We start from the raw sequence: 19,366 nt of genomic DNA, 5'->3' as shown, positions 1-19,366 counted from the left end.
ACTTGGCCACTGATGAAGCCATCTCCACAGACAATAGTTTGCTGGCTGGCATCTAGGTTAACTGGGATTTTTACAAACGTGGGCGTTAATCATACATGCAGCAGAAGTCAAACAATCAAACCACCTAACAAATTTTTTCTAGTCACTGAACAATATAACTCCTGAGGCTTCCATTTTTTGAGAGGAGACTTGGTAGCATTATCTGCATATTGCTATTTAGCAGTGAAGACCCTGGAAGCAGTCACACAGCCTACATAATCCCTCTGAAATTCAGAAGCACCCCTGATCACTCAAAACATTCTTTTCAGGCACTACTTGTCTCAGAAGTGCAGAGCTGTTACCATGCCTAAACTTCAGCATGAAAGAGCAAAAAATTAAAACTTAGCTCTGTATTATATGGCAATTTATGTAGTTTGGAGGGAGGGCTGTTTTCTGTTTTCCCTTTCCCCTATGTGAAAATATTAGTCTTCATCTTTGCACACTGGCAAAATTGGCGAACGTACAATACTGAGAAGCAGATGAATTCATAAGGCAGGTTTTTTTAAGTTCTTTGTCACAGTCATTTAAACACTTACATATGATCTACACTATCTTGCTAAACTACAGTTTTTACTTTATTCAGCAAGCACAGCAATAACCTTCTTCTTAGGCAGATCTCACAGTTTTCCTAAGACCAAATACCCCTCTGTAGCAGCTACCAGGATGGGTGGTTTCACATGGATAACCATACTGTTGATCCATTCATGGGGGAGAAGAGTAGTAAAACATGATGTCAATATACCAAGACTATATTTAAAGAAGCTGCTGAAAGCTATTAGTTTTCAAAGATCGATTGAGAAACTGTCTATAATGAACTAACAGTGTAACCAAGAGAACGGCCCAAGAAACAGCATGGAAGCAATGTCACACCATCAACAAAGGAAATACAGTCTCCTACTCAAAAATCAGAAGAATCAGTATTATTGATGTTTCCATATAAAAGCCACAATGGGAGTGCCATTCAAAGGACACCATTTTTCTCTCAACAGCACTGCTGAGTATTTCAGTCCATTGTGCTTGCACTCACTTGTATTCCGAGCTCCTTGCCCCGCAGTTTTATCAACACTTTCCAGCTCAGTCACTCTATTCTGGAGGGATTCCACACTGCTCTTCATGCTGTCGGCCTCCTCCCAGTTCTGTCGGAAGGGACGGATTTCTTTGTCCAGTTCTTTGAGTTTCTCTGCTTGGCTGTCGATCACTCGCTTTATAAAATAATAGCATACGAGTTAAAATAATGCAAAGGCATTAATTTATGCAAATTAAAAAAGGATTATACGCTGATAATAAGATTCAATCCCAATATAAGCAAGTTTTGCTTATGTAAAATATTTTAATAACACAAACCTTGAAAATTTAAAGGAATAGCCCAGGTATTTACAAAACACTTAAAAAATACTTAGTGCTGCACAGGTATTAATATTAGAGCACTACAAGAATGAACAACAGACTTATTTAAAAAAGGAGAAATGTTAGTGTGCTCTTGTCTAAGGTAGGCGGTTTTGGTTTTTTTTAAACCTTTCAATGTAAGAACAGTATTCTGAATGTCTCCAGATCGATATTATGGGCTGATACTTGCTGGGTTTCCTTTGAGAGTATTCAAGCAACAAAGTATGGGCACAACATACCGTGGTGTGAATCAAGTGGCTGCTCATGTGCACACATTTATCATCGTGAGTGAGCAAAATAACTTACCCCTCTAGGAAAACATCATTACTCTTGCACACACGGAGCACAAGTACATACATGTGCAAGCTCCAAGCTCACATAAATCAGTCATCAAAACCTAAGTTATTAAGTGCCCATAACCATAGCAGAAACTCTCGAGAGTTTAAACACAACTAGACCACTTCTGCCCCCTAAAAGCACTTTTAAAATTCCCACCCTTACTTCCTAAATTGAATAAGCCATGCATCCTGAAGGTGCTTGCTGGTTGATTTTTTTTTTAAGAAAACAAAGGGGAAAAAAACAGTTGGTTTTGGAAAGGCATAAAATACAATACTCAAGAAAAAAATATACAGAAAGGCCAGATCTCTCTGAAAGAGGGATATTGCAAGCACCTTAGTATATTACAAATACAAAGAACAGATTTCCCAGTCTACCTCAAAGCTGATGCAAGAAATACATAGCACTTCACATAATCACAGCTAATTTGGACTAGCAGGAATTTTAGCCAGAACCTCAAAATCACTTATGAAGTTCAAATGAGAACACAAATATTTGAGACAAGAAACTACTTTTGCTACCACCTACAGTTAAATTCCAAACCTAACTTTATAGTTTTTCATCATATAGTGCCAATATGTGTTAAAATGATTTTTCAGATCTTAAAAAAAAATTAAGTGGCCGTTGAGAACAAAACAAGAAAATTAAGTTATTTTGCATTTGCCTTCTGGTTAGCCATGTGGATTCAGTGTTCCCCACTGACGGGGAAAACCCTTCTGCCTCATGCCACCTTCATTTCCCCTTTTAGCCATTTGCTTTTAATCACGTGGTTTCAGTTACACTGAAAGTCCATGACGATTAATTGAAGGCTGTCAATTTGATGAGGCAGCCAGCAAAACCAGGCTCGAGGAGTCTTATTTTGTTGTGTCTCAAAACCACTGAGTAATCTAACATATTTCGAGATTAACTACTTATTTCTATTGTAGGTGTTTTAAACCAAGTTATATATCTCACTTACAGAATTACGACTTTGTGAAGGAAAGCTGTGCACTGAGCCATAAATGCAGGGGTATGGGCCCAGTAAACAGATGAAGCAGCTTGCCTGGACATACTAATCACCACCTACCAACACAGGCACACCCTCTCACTGGGGCTGAGGATAATCAGACAATAAAGCAGGGAAGGGCTGTTAGCTATATATACAAAAGGAAACACACCACTGAATGGCCTGAATGCATGTTGTAAGAGCAGAGCCAAAAGATTTGGCCCTTAGTTCATAGTTAACATTCAAACATAAACTCAAAATATGCCCAAGGCTGATCTTTCCCCTTTACTCACACCAAATACGGTCTCCCCAAGGCAAGAACAATAATACGGCTGTGGGTTTGTACACTGCCTCACATGGAGATGTTCTAATTTCCAGCTGGAACCTCTGTGCACTAGCACAGCATCAAACAAAATGAATAAACACATTCTCACAGGAACTGGTAAAGTGCTAAACATGCAGAAGAATTGTAAGCTATCCTTCTGTTGGGAGAAGTTTACTAAAAGTTGTTATTAGGGACCAACTTCTCTCCATTCATCTGTGTGCAACGTTCTACCTTTGTACATGCAAAACCAAATCTGGTTAAGCTGCTTCTACTTCATACTGGCAGATGTGTAGTATTTTATCTCTTGTACCTTGAATGAGAATTCAAAATAATCAGATATAAGACTTATATTTTATTTTTAAAAAGCAGTGGGATCTCTATCTTTTTACCCTACAGGGAGTCAACCTCCCTCATGCTGGGAGATACTGATGTACTAAATCTGAATTTAATGCAGCAGTGGAGATTTTCACTCTAATTATTCCATTAGAAAGCACACAGATGTCTCACACTGTACTCATAAATTTTCAAGTAGATATCAATTTTCTGCAGGCACTTTTTATTCTAGCAACTGACCTCTCCAGATCATCAATCCTGCGTTATATGCCTAGCAATCCATCAAGGGCTCCTCTTGATGTTGATTTTCATCCAGGTTTTGTTTTGTATTTCTAATTAACAACTTCCAGAATTTTAGCACTATTATTACTATCATGAGGAACTGAAGAGTTATATTTGCAGTTCTCTCCCTCCTAACGGACCTTTCCATTGCAATTGATGGAGCAAAACTGTAAAGCTAAAAAACAGACTAGAAAAGGTGCTACTCGACCTAGGAAACAAATCATATGTCCTTCTCCTTTGAAGGAACATATTACTGATCAAATCATTTCATGTTCATAAGGTCACTGCTTCTTTTGTCATTCAGTACCTTATGTCCACACACAGCTTAAGACTTGGCTTACTAATATGCTTCCACACACTCAGTATTACATGTGAAGCTTCCTTTCCACATGACAGCAGTCGGAAAAGTATCACATACGTAAAAACACTTTCCCTAGAGATCAGCATATAGAAAATTAATCTGAAAACAAAACATCAAGGCTGAGGTTCCTGCCAGTGACCAGACACCCTTGATGCATTAACACTGGCATTGTCAGACGCCTCACAGTGCAGATGGTTCCAGCTGTGCTCAGTGACAGCGCTGCTCCCCAGCTAAAAAAGGCTACATGACAGCTAATACTGAAACTGTACTAGAAATTCCTAGCATGCATAGGTCTTGGGGGACTAAGCAAATATGCCTTGCCCAGACCTGAACTGGTTAGTTCAGTATCTGGGGCTCCTGTGTAACCACAGCTGCTCAATGCAACCCAGGGAAAGAATGGCTCACAACAGGTAACTAATTCCCTCCACTCCTGGTAGGCAACAGAAGGAGGCTAATTATGTTGTCCAGGAAAAAACAAATCGGGGTGTGTTTCCACAATGCTCTTAACAGACCTGACTGAACCAGGAAATTCCTCTAAGTGGAAGGAATCGGGTTGAAACAGCCTTGAAATACAGTTTGGCTTAAAATAACTGAATTGAAATAGTTGGCAAAAGGAAGTTAAGAAGAGGAGGGGGGGAAAAAAAAAGAAAAAAAAGAGGAAAAAAAAGAGCAAAACACATCCTCTCCAGTCCTTATTACCACCAAAAAGCCACCTGTTGAAACATGCTGCTTTGTAGTGGTTTTTTGTTTGTTTGTTTGGGGCTTTTTGTGTGTAAACAAACCATTTGAAAATTGATTTTGCTAACACAGCTCTAGGAAATCAAAGATATTGCAATCTGTTTTTTAGGACAATAATGAAAAACTCTGCTCTATGTTTTTTTCCATTTCTACTCTCATCACTGGCCATTGAGACAGCATGTGTAAAAACTCCAGGCTTACAAATTAACTTACCTCCTGGTAGATTCAATCAGCAATATCCAGTACATAAAAGGATTGGCTTGCCAATGTCAGAATGCAATACTGTACCCCATATCCCATCAATGGATAAGTAACAATGACTAAGGCAGGCTAAACTGGTTCCTATGTTGGCAGGTCATGGAAAGAAATACATGCTATAAGGAGAAACATTGCAGTTGCCAAAATCGAAAGTTTCCTTATAAATCATCATTGAGGGTCTCCAGGCTCTGAGCTCCTGAATGTGCTGCCCCCTTTGAATTTTAGCCATGTTTTCTAGCAGAAGACATACTACAGTAACGTGTAAATGATTCCTCCACAGTTGCTTGCTAAATATCTCCTAAGGTTTCCCTAATTGTGGTTAGTATCATGCAAGCTAACACAAATTCCCAGCACCCACATTCCAAAGAATTTCAGCTTGGGCTAAGCACCAGTGCCAGAGCATCCAGAGGGTTTCTAGTCTGTTGCTGGCTTGTGGCCAGATCATTCAGACCACAGGATAAGAAACTCAGACCTACTGGCAAAGGAATAATTAGATACATTTTCCTCAGAAGGACAACAGAAACATGGATTTTTTAAAAGTGTATTCAAATGCATTATGCTACGTTTGAATTAAATCCACACCAGACTGATCTCACTCATGCTTCTTCCTTTTTTAAAAATACCAGTAAGTAGAAAAGAAAGATACATTATCCATGACAGTTTTAAGATGCTAAGCTTGTCCTCCAGTTTGACAGTAGTTCTTCAAGCAGGCTTTTTTTTAGAAGTTAAAATAATAATTCTTCAGAGAAAATTTCTGTTTTGTTTTCAGTCTTTCACTTTTTAAACAGAGTTCTTTGTTTTAACAGGCTAGGTAATTGCAGTGGTTTTAGTGAAGTATCTTGCTCCATTAAACACAACAAACCAGAAAAAAAAATCAGAATGGCTTTGTAATCAAGTACTCTCTCTCCCCCCCTTTTTAATTAGACCACCTCACTTCACAAGTGTAAAGGCACAGAACAGAAGCTACTACCATTTCTGTTTAATGGGGAGATTCTAAATTTCTTACCTGTAAATGAAGTATTTTAGATTCATTATTCCGCAGCATTTCCTTCTGTCTTTCAATTTCTATTTCAAAGCTACAAATCTGATTATGTAAAGTTTGTATACTCTTGTTCTTTTCCAAACTTTCATTCTGGAGCAAGGCCACCTGGAAAAAATTCTACAATTACTCCTGCCAAAGTTTATTAAAATACCTATAACTTCATTAGTTTAGAACTATCTTAAACACATTAAAGGGATGAGATCCTAATAAAATCTCTCTCCATGTCTTGCAAATAAATAAATAAAACCCAACCTTCTGATAGCTACGTTTGCACTTCCACAGTATGGTATTGGTACAACTTTGGCTTATAAAAGTGCGGATGGGACATAAGAACAGTAAAAGGTGTCTAAATAATTTTCTTTATTCACTTGTTATTTAATGGCTTGGTTTCCTGGTTTCCACCAACTGACTTGGGAGTTGCTTGGAGTTTAGAAGGAACAACCTAATTCGCTCTAGATCAGTGTTAAGAACTCGAGCCCTGTACAGAAATGATACCCAAGAGAAGCTGAGCACCTGAAAAGGTAGTTGGGTAGGGAACATTAATCTTCCAACCTACTGCCATCTATCCTGATTTACAGCAAATTTAAGGAAAAACCTCATCTGCATGGGATTGGCTTGGCTTAAAAGAATGTGATGGTGATGAAAACTCTCAAAATGAGTGAATACAGAAGGGATCCATGCATTCGAAGGAAAATCCAGTGGTGCCTACTAGTTAGAAAAGACCAAAGAACTACAGGATGCAAATTATATTCTCTCTCTGTATTGACATTTTATGAATTTATTCATTAGTGACTCATTCTGTTTTTAAAACCTTGTTAAAGGAATATCATATATCTCCTTGGGGATGAAAGTAATACAGCAAATATTTTCCGTCTCACTACTTAGTGCTTGTTCACTAATGTGGTTTGGAGAAGGGAACTGCTTTGTGGTGGGGGGTTGCTTTTCTGAAAAATGTAATTTGTCCCCAGGCAAGATTATTCAGCAGCAAAAGTGCAGAAGACAAACACTTGGCACAAGGTGATTTTGGACACCCCCTGACTGGTTCCACAGACAGATCTTTATTTGGATACGAAGCAGCACCATTTCAGATCCAGGAAACTCTAGATCAGCATTTCACATTACGACCAATTACTTGGATCCTTCATGTTCTCAGAAAGATCTACACCATGGCCCCTGACAGAGGTGCTACTTTGAGGTCAAGCCATCTTTACCTCTGATGTGGGTGCCACTGCAGAATTCCATCACTCTACCCTCTAATCAGACATAGCCATCAAATCCCTTATGTGTCACTGCATTCCTAGCAGAATCTAGCCTGTTTGAAGATGTAAATAATTTCAATCTCTAAACTAGCCTGAACTAGACAACAGACTGTCAAAAGTCCACAGGCATTCAGCAGGTTCATCAAACAGGGCCCCAAAATACAGAGATACCATAACATATGTGTGGGTATCTACTTTGCAGTATAATATAGTATGTGTGCACGTACACACATCAGTTCTGCATTTTATATATATGGAAAAACTGGCAGAGGAAACTCAACAGAAATGAGACAAGGCTAATTTTGCTGTGCAGAAAGAGAAGCCATACTGAGGCTGAAGGAATACAGAAGGTACTAGAGAAAAATTTCAAGAACAAATTTAATTTTAAACTAGTACCTCTGCCTCCCAGGTATTTCAGATCTGCTGGGTAGACACTTCATTTTTTTGCATCCTCCATTTCCTTAATGAATCAGAGTTCTTTAGTTAATTGTGATCTTTACATCCCCCTTTTCTCACTCTTTCCTCCCCAGGCCTCCCAATCACAAGGCAGTTACGCTCTAGGTCACTAAGCATTACATTTCCATTTTTGTACAAGTTATAAAATGTGGGCCTGTCTTGTACTGAGATTTTCCACACAGTTTTACAGAACACAGAAAAGTAGAATTATGTCCTGCAGTCCTTAATCATACAGAACTGTCATTGCTAAGTCAGCAATTGCAGTTTGGTGGTAATTTGTGAATAAAAAAATATTTAACACTAAATAGTTTCCTAACTAGAACTTTGGCATAAGTCTGTGGAACTTCAGTTAAAAAAAGGGTAAAGGAAACACAGGATCTATTTACAAAATGCATCAGCGTCCTTTACTTCCTTGTCATATTTGAAATATTCCTAGGATAAAGTACTGTTATTCCATAGTTCTTCAAATTTTAAGCTGTTGCTTATCACTGCTTACTAAAGAAGAATGGAAGAAACCTTATGCCACTAGGAACTACACTGAAGCAGGTCCCATATTAAAGCCTCATATTAAAAAACAGTTTTTACCAGTTTTCATTAAGAATGTGATGAAGCCAAGAAATTATGTTCAACTGATTATTTCCAACATCACAAGACTGTGGGACTTCAGTCTGCAAGCCTACCCCATCACAGAGTGAACAAAGCACCAAATTTTAATTTGCCCCACGAAGTTTTGATTCAAGATTTAACATCTGACCATCTCTTACTACTCTTTGCCAACAGCACCATTCAATACCAAACCCCTGACTTAGCACAAGCTTTGCAGCTCTGAAGAATTTCAGTTTACACACTCCACTTGCACTGTTAAAGAACATGGTGACTGGGAGAAGGCAAATTCTCCTTTCCCCTCCATACATATCACAGAATACCCCAAATGAAATCTTGATCCTACAGAACCCAACAAAACTTCCACTGACTTCAGCGGGGCTAAGATTTCTGAGGTACTCATCAGCTAAGTTAACTTTGCACTGCTGTTCTTCAGTGCACTGATTAATTTTTTCCTCAAAGAAGAGCACAGCAGTGCAGTTACAAATCATTTTGTTACCCTACCCTACAATAAAGTCACTGACATATGACATGTGGTTAACTATTCTGGTAACTTGGCACTGTCTTGGGATTTCCAGTGATTCAACTCTTTATTATGAATAGGAAGAAGTCTACAAAGCAGGAAGTGAAAAGAAAAAAAAATTAAAAATGGACATAAAATGATAAGCAGTTACGTCCTAAATGAAAGTATAAAAAAAGTCGAACATAAAGAGTATTCAAGTGTATATTCTCTTTGCTCTGTAAGAGACGAACACAGAACCGCTGGGCATTTTTTAAATGACAAAGCTCCTCTCAGGACACTGACAAAAGGCAGAACATGATCTATTCTGGAAGTCACAGGGAACGTGGGTTTTTTCCTATGATGTAAAATAAATTGTATAATTTTAATCAGACTAATGAAAAACGAACTATGGATATGAGTCTGTATCTGTTAAAACCGAAAAATGTACAGTTCCTACATTAACAAAGTTTCACATGCAAAGGCAAACTTAAATAATGTCATGGATCGTCAAACTAAGACCTACCTACACATGTAGAAAAAATTCTATCTAAAAGAACCCTACATCAGACCTCTCTCAGGTTCAATGGTTTCCTAAAGAGTTCAACCTTCAAGCTGAAAAACAACCAGTTCAGGGACAAACATGCTGGGGACAAAAAAACATATTATGCTGTTCCAGTTAACTCCTGCTTTAAAACTACACTTCCTGTGGTGGCAGGACCTTGCTGGAGACCCACATAGAGAGATCACTGTAGCCCAAGGTGGCAATAAGCTTTCTAGACAAGGGTTTGCTGAACTCCAGCTTGTGGTCTGCCCTGAGATGACAGAGGTTCTCAAGCCACACATATCATGACTGCCACTGAGCTTACACTGGAATTGCTAATTATTCAACTCATTCCAGAAAATGTGAAGGGGCTCCTGACTCTTCTGCCTGCATCTGTAAAATGGTTTGATAATTCTGGGATCTTCTCCCCCCCCCGCACCCCCAAAAATACAGAAACATTATTTTAATGTCTATGTAAAACTTCTGCAAAAAGATTTAAGAAACCTGTGATTTGTTCTGAAGTTTTATATTTTGAAGTCAAAGCCTTGAATTTTATTTGCAGAACAGGTAGATAAGTCATCCAAATTATTCACAAGATCGTAGCGGAGACTGACTGATATGACTCCCAGCATCTCCCAAATCCCAAACAATTTAAAACCAGGAGTCCCAAGGAAGTACTGCAACATGAACTTCATTCTGGTCTAGCACTAAAGCAGACATCATCATGCCCATGAGATACAATATGTTTAATTAACCTTTGCAGGTCATTAAGTTTGGAGAGTAAGAACAAAAATAAATGAAATAAATAACCAGTTTATTATGTACTGCTAATAATGTTATCTCTGAAAAGATGCCGAGGTAGCAAAAATACAGCTCATAGTGCTGCCATAGCTTTCTGGACCCTCCACTTTGTAAGAAAGCAGCACAGAGAGGAAATTTAATACTGGACTGTTTATCCATGTGAAGAAAGAGTTTTAATTAAGTTAACAATGAGGAAAATTGTACATGGAGTTACGAAGCCAAGTTTCTCACAGCATTTTATTGTATAACAAAGGTACCAGATGCCAAATGGCTTGATAGCTTTTGGAGCCTACTAGTGCTTTAGCTGTACTGCTGAACAGCTGTGAAACAGAAAAAAAGCCCTTCTTCCAGTACTTTTATATGATTCAAAGAAGTCAATGAAAATTAGAAGTGAGTAGAAGATATACCTTATTTTCTAGAGCATTGCTCCACTCTTTCAATAAGTTAACATGCTGCACTGCTGAGCTGGCTTCATGTGCTTTAATTTGTTGGTTTGTTCCCTGTGACAACAAAGAATTTATACATTTTAGCCAATTCCAGTTCTTTTAAACCTACAAAGAAAGAGTATATCAAGACATCGAACCAACACTACATACTTTGGTTCACTGGTGCATGTTGCAGAACTGTAGAGAGAAGGGAAATCTACTTGGGAACTTACAAAAGTCAGGAATACATTTCATATAGCAAATGTTTTATACAACTGCCATGTATTTCCATCCAGTGTGCTTGATAACTCAGAGACAATAAAGATGAATGAGACTTACAAAATGAATTGTATTTTAGAGTCTTCTGTGTAGCTTTGAACTAAATAAAGCACAATAAAACCCCTGAGTCATACAAAACCTATAACGTCCAATTCCATTTAATATAATTTAAAACTTCTGTTCTACTTCATGAACAGCTTCATCAGCGCTACATTTTCCCCTCAGATGAGTATTAAAGACAAATATTTAAGATAAAATTATCATCACTGGAAACTGCCAGCTTTATAAACTATGCTGAGAGTTATTACAATGCCTAATTTGTCATCTCAAGATGTTACCAAGATTATTCTAAGATATTCAGATGCGCTGCCTCTGCACAACCTATAAATGCTGTTACAAATAACCACTATATAAAAAGTTTACAGAACACACATAGATTATATACAGAGTACATAAAATGCAGACCATATTACTTCATTTGTATTGTGTTGCATTACACCTACTTCGGTAAATGCTTTGCACTGCAAGAGTATATTAGCTTTGATGGCAGACATGCTGCAAAGCAACTGAAAGGGTTTCAATGATCCTCAAGGTATGTACTCTATATAAAATACTAAAAATATATATGTGGATATATGTACATATATGCACACATATACATACATAAAATGAATGGCAATACATACGACATAACAGTGGGCAGGGTTAGGCTCTACCACTAAGAGCATTACTGTTAACACTTACAAAGATGAATGCTCATTATTTAAGAACCTGGAAATACCTGCAGGAAGTAGTCTATTGAGAAGTGTAGCTCCTTACAGCTCTTGTCCCTTTAAATTGTCGTGGGCTAAGAAATTAATCACACTATCAGATAAACTCCATTTTTTCCTGTCAGCGGTTTCTGAAATGTCCTGACTAATCTCTTCGTTATATAAGCATCCAAATTCCCCAAGATATATGGTAAGGGAAGCAGAATATTGGAAGAGACTGGAATAATAATACTGAAACTAAACTCTGAGGTTCGGCTTTTTTATTTTTTTTTTTTTTAATATTGCAGGGATTGCCAGGATTAAAAACTAAATTTTTTTTCTTTTATAAATTTCATGCTTTGATTATACACCTGTGTGCACACAGACATATTAATGCACATAAAAATACATGTTTTAAGTGTGCTAACCTATGATTAACCTTAATAAAAATATTAAGACACACAAATGAGAGAAAATATAAACATACTTATCTCAAGAAAATGCTTTCATAGAAACAACTGAAATTATTAGTCTATCTTCTGAAGAACTAAAGAGAGTTTCCTCTTATGCTAAGTTAATAAGTTCTTCAAATGCATCATCTTCCTAAATCAACAAGATATACCTAATAACTGAACTCCAAAAACCACTGCAGGAATATGTGGGCTTTTCATGTTGTTTATTTTTAAAATGCAAAACCAAACATCTGCTGTATCATCACTTGGTGCAACTAGATGACTTTTTCTTAACCAAAACTAGAGAAGTCCAGAACTTGCATGTCAAATAATTAGGTTCTATTTGCAGACTTTCATCAACTGGGAAGTATAATTGTTATATACTGACCTGAAAAGTGCAGCCATAACGCTTAAAACTACAGGTACTTGGGGCATTAATACATTCTGACAAATGTGCATTCAACTGCAATAGGAAAAAAATGTGAGTTTTGGCAAAAAGACTTTTGCATGATAATGCTCAAAACATAAAGGGCAGAGGTTATCAGGTTTGTATTGTGTGCCACTTGCAGAACATACAATACACATGTGTATATTTTCTCCAGTCTGATCTCAAATGCAAATTCTCTCTATACACATATGTAAACCACACGCACATGCCAATACAGTATACAGTGTGATACATTTAAAATACAGTGAAACTTCTGCTAAAGACTATTTCAAAAGGCAACCCAATTAGAAAAGAAAACCCAAACAAAAAGAACACACTACAGTTATTTGATTTCATTTGACTTTAGTGAATGACTAATCTTTTCTCAACATGATTTTTTTCTTTTTCTTTTTTTTTTTTTTTTTTGCTGGTGCTCTGAGCAAGTCTTAAGATGTTTCACTGTAGTAAAGTACATTTTTTTTTCCTAATCCTAATTTCATGAGGAACCAACTTTTCAAAACATAACATGCAATTCTTGGTGCCTAAATTTAACAGTTAAATTACACAAAAAAAAGACTAAACAAGTACTGCATGAAACAGACAGAGAGTTTTAGAATAGTACAGGTTAAGTAACTTTTAAAAAATGCAGTACATGGGATTAAAACTGATTAGTAAAATGCCTGCATTTTTCACAGATTGAGATTTAGTCCAATACTTTGGATTATTATGAGCACAGACCACTTTTCATTTAAAAATAAACCAATTCACAGAAGCATATACATATATACAGACAGCAGCCATTGCAGCACAGAGGGCAGCAGCTGGATGCAAACTGCCTAAAAGTTGGAGCAGAGAGACATTTTTGGAAAGGACAGTGCAACAGACACTCTCTCTTCAAAAACAGGGTCTGCAGTTTGTATTTCCCACAAAGGAGACAGGAGCTAGAGCCTTGCTCCTCAGCTGGCATCACTGTTTTGGGTTTCAAAATCTCATTTGAAATTCCCACACCTTAAGCCCCACAAGACTCAGCTCATCCACCTCCCTGGGAAGAAGTGGTGAATCAACACTGCTCTGAACATGTAGCTCTGGAACAGACAGGACAGTCTTTAAAATCTGATACCAAGATGCCCATCGGTCACTTATCTCTGATATACACCTGTTATCTTCTGAACACTATCCATAGAAATTCACACTATAGTTTCAAAAGATATGTAGTTTAAAAAAAAAAAAAAAAAAAAGAACAAAAAGAAAGAAACGTGTGGTCTAACAGGTTTTGCAAGAATGCCACATTTTCCAGCTTCTCAAAACTGTAAGTCTGCCAAAGAGTTGTGAATTAAACATGAAAAAGATCTTTTATTCTACAGTAAGATATCTGCTTGTACACTACAGAATTTTCTCAAACTGTTAGGCAGGCATTTTCCCATTTTCTGCATTAGATTCATTGTCCCTAACCATGCAGTTAATATTATATACATTTTCACAGTATCAGAAAAAAGTTAGGCAACATACAGCAACAGATGATGCAGGGCAAATAGCTGCTTAAAGCTCTGTTTCCACCTACAGTTTCAGAACCCAATTCTAACCCAGGGTTTAATGGGTCAGTTCTTACAAGCACTCAGATACACTTCTTCTCAAAGTAACTGCTGAAGTCAAGGTTTAAGAATATGCTAAAGTGCTCCAGAACCAGGATCTAAACTTGGAAGTAAGCACTGGGAGGGCTGGTCAGTATGCATATTTTCTCTTTCTCTTTTTTTTTTTTTTTTTTTTTTTTTTTTTTTTTTTTTTTTTTTTTTTTTTTTTGAAGTTTCATTTCTCTTAATAAATACAGTATCTGTCATATATTTTGTATTTCATTATCTTGGATGAGAAGACTGTATCTGACTTTGGCAGGAGCCGTCTGTGCCTTGTGTACTATGCCATGATTAATAATTTACAAGTGCAACTGAAAAATGGTATGAATCCAACTCAGGAAGTAAGTAGTAGAGAAAAGCTCATCCTCAGATCAGAAACTTTATTTTCCTTAAGTGAGCCTTACAGAGTGATGAAGACTTCAATAAGCTCTTCCCTATCTTTGGTAAGTTTGTTCTACTTTTAGGAAAAAAATTAGGTACACTGATTTTGACAAATGCTGCTTCTAGTTTTTCACATGCAAGAACATGGATCTCTTCAAACAAACCATGTTTTAATTTTTTTTAATCTGGTCTACATACTATTGCAAGCTTCTATACATTAGAAATTTTTATGCATTGTTGCATCTGCTGTTGGAGTATTGAACTCCAACAGTATCTTATACTGTTTCTTTATGTATCAGTTACTATTTTTTCCCCAGATTTAACAGATTTAAACATAATTTAAGTTTTACCATGAAATTACACATTTTTATGATTTTTCTAGTCTTTACTAACGCTTGTCAATGTGCACTGAATTTTAGTTCTCTGTTTTTATTTTAGCTAACTACTCCAAGATGCTGCTCTACAGTGCTAAAATGAGGGAAGGGCAGGGGGAGAGCTAGTAAAAATGAAAGCAGGAAAGACATGCGCTAATCTTGGGCAAGCCAAGTGTAATAATGACTCAAAACTAAGAATCTGTTTATTTTTAAATAGTTTTTCAAGAAATCATTAAAATTATTTGAGTGTTATCACACTTAACTGTGTGGTAGAAAAAGCTTTTCTTTAGATCTCACATTTTAATAAGGAAATGGCTTCTGGCAAAATTCTTGCGAGATCTTACTAAAAAATGTTTTAATTTTTCAGCACGACACTGGGTATGACTTCTTACCTCGCTCCTCATGAGTGTTTTAACACTACATTTATGAGGACATGAAACCATGACACATGGGCAGTCTGTATCTTCATGTTTCTACAAAGGAGAAAGCAAACAAACCACAAATCAGCTTTTACTGTTTAATTAAGAGAGGACTTACCCGCAAAGAAAAGCATTCTACAATAATTAAAAATACCCCACAATATTCTTTTCAATGTTTATCCCAACTGGGCTAGACAGAACTGCAACTGCTCAAACATCTGTTTATACTTTCGATAGAGGTGTTGATATCCCAAAGTGAAAATGAGGGTTTCCTTGTGTTTTACCATGCAAAGCAATCTATTCGCTTATAATTTTATTGGTTTTATTTTGCACAATGAAACAGTAATAAGAGTCAGGTTTTCTTCCCCAAGAATTACTCATTAAAATGGGCATCTTTAAGAGCAAGCAGAACCACTACAGGTGTCCTTTTTGGTAAGAGTATACAGCGCATGGAAAAGTTCTTCAGAAACAGGTATTGCCCACTCTCAGAGAATCTCTTGCCTATGTATGGGTATTCCTCTTCCAATTCTTTTCTACTTTTGATTCCCAAACATCTGATACTAAGTTTCACTACTTTACACCTGAAGTTCAAAGAGATGTTGAAATTTTATGATGATTCTGAACACGCATTTTAATCTGAACCCAGATGATGACAGATACTTCAGCAGAGCTGTCAAACCCTATCGTCACAGGGAGGGAAGAAAGTCAGGCCTCAGATAACAATTTACATTTCCTCTCAGTTTTCTCAACAAAATGAAAAATTCGTTTCTCGTCAAGTGACACATCCCATTCAACTTGAAACACAGTGTTTCATTTCTGGTACCTAAGAACAGCAAAGGAAACAAAGGTCTAGATTTATAACCCTGGTAGAAAAGGAAGAACAAATTGCATGCCCTTTTTGCCCAGTAACGATGTCTGTTTTTTGAAACAAAACCAAGATATAAAGGAGATCTAAGCTCTGAGATGTGAAAGGCCTTGGTTCAGAACTCTGGCATAAGTCTGCCAGTATTTGAAAATACTACCTCCTAGCTTTTAAAACAGAACATCAGGCTGCTGTTCTGACACAAGCCTGTCCTGCCATCCTCCCTATCCGCACTCACTCACTATGTGTAGCACATGCAGACAATCACAGCGACAGAGAGCAAGGAACCCTCAGCTGCTCCGTAGCCAGAGAGCCTCCCAAAGCATGGGGGTGAGGAGCTACCTTCATTCCCTCCCCACTAGGATACCCATCCAGGAGTGATGCCAGTGCCTCTCCTCAGAACGCCCTCTGTCAGGGTAACAGTGGTACTCTTCTGATGAGCAGAGGCCCAAAGGACCACTCCTGCTCAGGGTCAAGAGCTGGACTTGGCCTCCTCATTCTGAACACATCTGTAACTATGCTGAAGGGAGACAGCACACAGAACCATGTGGCTCTGAGACCCTAGTGCCCTGCAAGCTTCTTTAATGATTTATCAACTACAAAAGCAGAAAAGCAATAGTCCCTTCTAACATTAATTCCCTAACTTCCTTCTTTAACCTACCTAAACTAATCGACAAAAGCTATGACATTAACTCTTGGTTCATGCTACTTCTCAGCATTCTCTCCAGTTCTCTTCACCCCACATCCCAGTTTCATCTCACTGAAACTAAGGGAAGCCTTTCCAATGACTTCAGGATATACCAGAATAATCTCAGTCCGGTGGCAGAATCCTCTTCCTTACCGACCAGCTAAATTCACCCAGTCAAGCACATAAAACCAAATGCCAAATCAAAGTGTTGTGGGTTTGCCGACCAGCCCCCCCTGGGGCTGAAAATAGTTTTTCCAGGTGGGTTTCTAGAGCAAAGCCAATCAAACATTTTAGTAACACCTCTGCCAATTATATATTTAAGAAAATGGAAGAGAAGCTGTGGGGGCAGAAGAGAGAAGAGCCACGAGGTAGAAGAAAAATGGGAGAGCCAGCGTAGTAGCTGGCCCTGTTAGGCCTGGGCATGTGCCCCCCACTCTGGGCCAAGTCTGGCCCCCTTTTCTCCTATTAACCTGGAGTTAATAGGACAGTTGTGTTGTAAACCCACAACACAAGCACAAACCGCAGCTGAAGCACCATACAGGGCACCCAGCACAAATGAGGGGAAGGCAGGATATTACCATGGCTCCCCAGAAAAGCCAGTGTCACATCAGAAACATGTCTGGCTCCAGAGCAGTGACAAGGGAGAAAGATGGCAATGTCATGTGTCTTCCCCAGTGCTTGTCCCAGTGGGCAAGGCTGTATTTCAGGCCACTGAGCTGAATCCAGATTGCCTTGGCACGGTGTGCCTGGGACAGCTATTTTGTGGCCAGCCTGGCAGCGAGGAGCCGAGGCACTAAGCAGTGCTATCCTTCCACATCCACGTCATACTACTACTGCCTAAGTATCAGTTTTATAGGAGAAGCACTTCCAAGTAGTTTTGTGGATCATACACAGAAAACTATAGTAATCCAGGTACCTTTCAAGCTACTGATTTCCATTTTAACAGTGTGCCAATTCATCTGTCAGGAGTTGTGGAATGGAAAAGGTAGGTTTGTGATAAAAAAAACCTCCACTTTTTAGATGGTTTAAACAAAAGACGTTAAGAAGCTAACTCTGAGTGACCGTGCAGGCAAGACAAATGCAATCTAAGAAAGTTCTAGTAACACTGTTAACTTGCTGGAGTCTGCCTCCAACAATGGGGATTTCCTACCCCATGGGTCATGGGATTCTATGAAGACATGAACCACACATTCTCCAGTAAAATTATTTTGTTTCCATTTGCATACCTTTTTTCTCTATCTCCATTTTCAGTTCAAGTCACCAAGGCCAGCTTCAGTCATTATTACAGTAGAGAAAATTTTAGGCTACAAATGCTAGAGATGAACTCAAGCTCATCTCTAAAAATCCAGTTTTGTCAATTAGGTGACAAAACTCAAATGAGAAGTCAAAAGAAGCCTTCCAGTACCTAAAGGGGCCTACAGAAAGCCAGAGAGGGACTTTTTACAAGGGCATGTATTGGTAGGACATGGGGGAAGGGCTTTAAGCAGAAAGAGGGCAGGTGTAAATTAGATATTAGGAAGAAGGTCTAGACTGGGAGGGTGGTGCGGCAATGAAGCAGATTTCCACATAAATTGTGAATGTTCAATCCCTAAAACTGTCAAAGGCCACGCTGGATGGGGCTTTGAACAACCTGGTCTAATATAAGGTGTCCCTGCCCATGGCAGGGGGGATGGAACCACATAATCTTTTAAGTCCCTCCTAACTCAAGCTATTGTGTGATTCTAAGATTCAAACGTACAGTTTCATTAAGTTTCTGATCCTTATTACGAAAGTACAACAAAGTAACATTTTATCAGGCCCCAGCAAATAAACCCATCTGCATTTCTGTAACGAGTGAACTTCTAAAAATCTAGGCAAAACAAACAAAATAGCAGCCAATTGCTATTCATCTAATTGCAGAGCTTTCTGCACCCTTAAAGCAGCACAGAAGTAAAACTGTCCTCCTTCTATGCACTGTAACATATAAGCCAATAAGAACATGTAACACTGCTTGAAAATGTTCTGATTTACAAATGTATATTTGTTTAGAATTTTTAAGGGTAGGTGAATGGTGGTACCAAATTAAATACAATAAATAGAGTGACATCTCAACATCAAACTACATTGTTACAAACCTCTTTGGCTTTCTGCATAAACCACTCCTATAACCTCTTAAAGCAGCTCAGAATTCCACTTAAGGTTTTGGAGAACAATTACTTTATTTACTAACACTCCTCAGTACTTCAGAGTAATATGCCATTCTTGTTTCCAATATGAATGTCTGTTTCTCTGTGAATTAAAAATCTTACAGCCTAAAACTTGCCTCAACCTCTCAGTATCTTGAAAGCTATCACTAGTTCAAAGATTTCATAAGTGTTACATCCATCAACATCTGACAAAAGGGAAAGCTCCTAAACTAAAACAAAGTTCTATGTTCCTCAAAGTATAAGGAT

At 37.9% G+C, this 19,366-nt stretch overlaps 1 protein-coding gene across 6 annotated transcripts in view; it reads right to left on the bottom strand.

Annotated features, from left to right (window-relative positions):
• TRAF3 (TNF receptor associated factor 3) overlaps positions 1 to 19,366 on the bottom strand; it is a 71,204-nt gene that overhangs the window by 7,954 nt on the left and 43,884 nt on the right. For 5 of the 6 annotated variants that reach the window (XM_027893583.1, XM_027893585.1, XM_027893586.1 and 2 more), the window contains 5 exons: positions 15,358 to 15,438; positions 12,541 to 12,615; positions 10,655 to 10,747; positions 6,050 to 6,190; positions 1,067 to 1,241 (listed from right to left, as the gene is read on the bottom strand). In XM_027893583.1, the coding sequence (XP_027749384.1) occupies positions 1,067 to 1,241; positions 6,050 to 6,190; positions 10,655 to 10,747; positions 12,541 to 12,615; positions 15,358 to 15,438 (565 nt within the window). The remainder of the gene's footprint in view (positions 1 to 1,066; positions 1,242 to 6,049; positions 6,191 to 10,654; positions 10,748 to 12,540; positions 12,616 to 15,357; positions 15,439 to 19,366) is intronic. The other variant, XM_027893589.1, reaches the window with a different exon arrangement.

The sequence above is a fragment of the Empidonax traillii genome, unplaced genomic scaffold (genome assembly GCF_003031625.1).
Source record: "Empidonax traillii isolate 1590-97213 ecotype Southwest subspecies unplaced genomic scaffold, ASM303162v1 scaffold398:size1781980, whole genome shotgun sequence".
NCBI classification, from domain to species: domain Eukaryota; kingdom Metazoa; phylum Chordata; class Aves; order Passeriformes; family Tyrannidae; genus Empidonax; species Empidonax traillii.
This window is presented reverse-complemented; position numbering and strand designations above follow the sequence as displayed.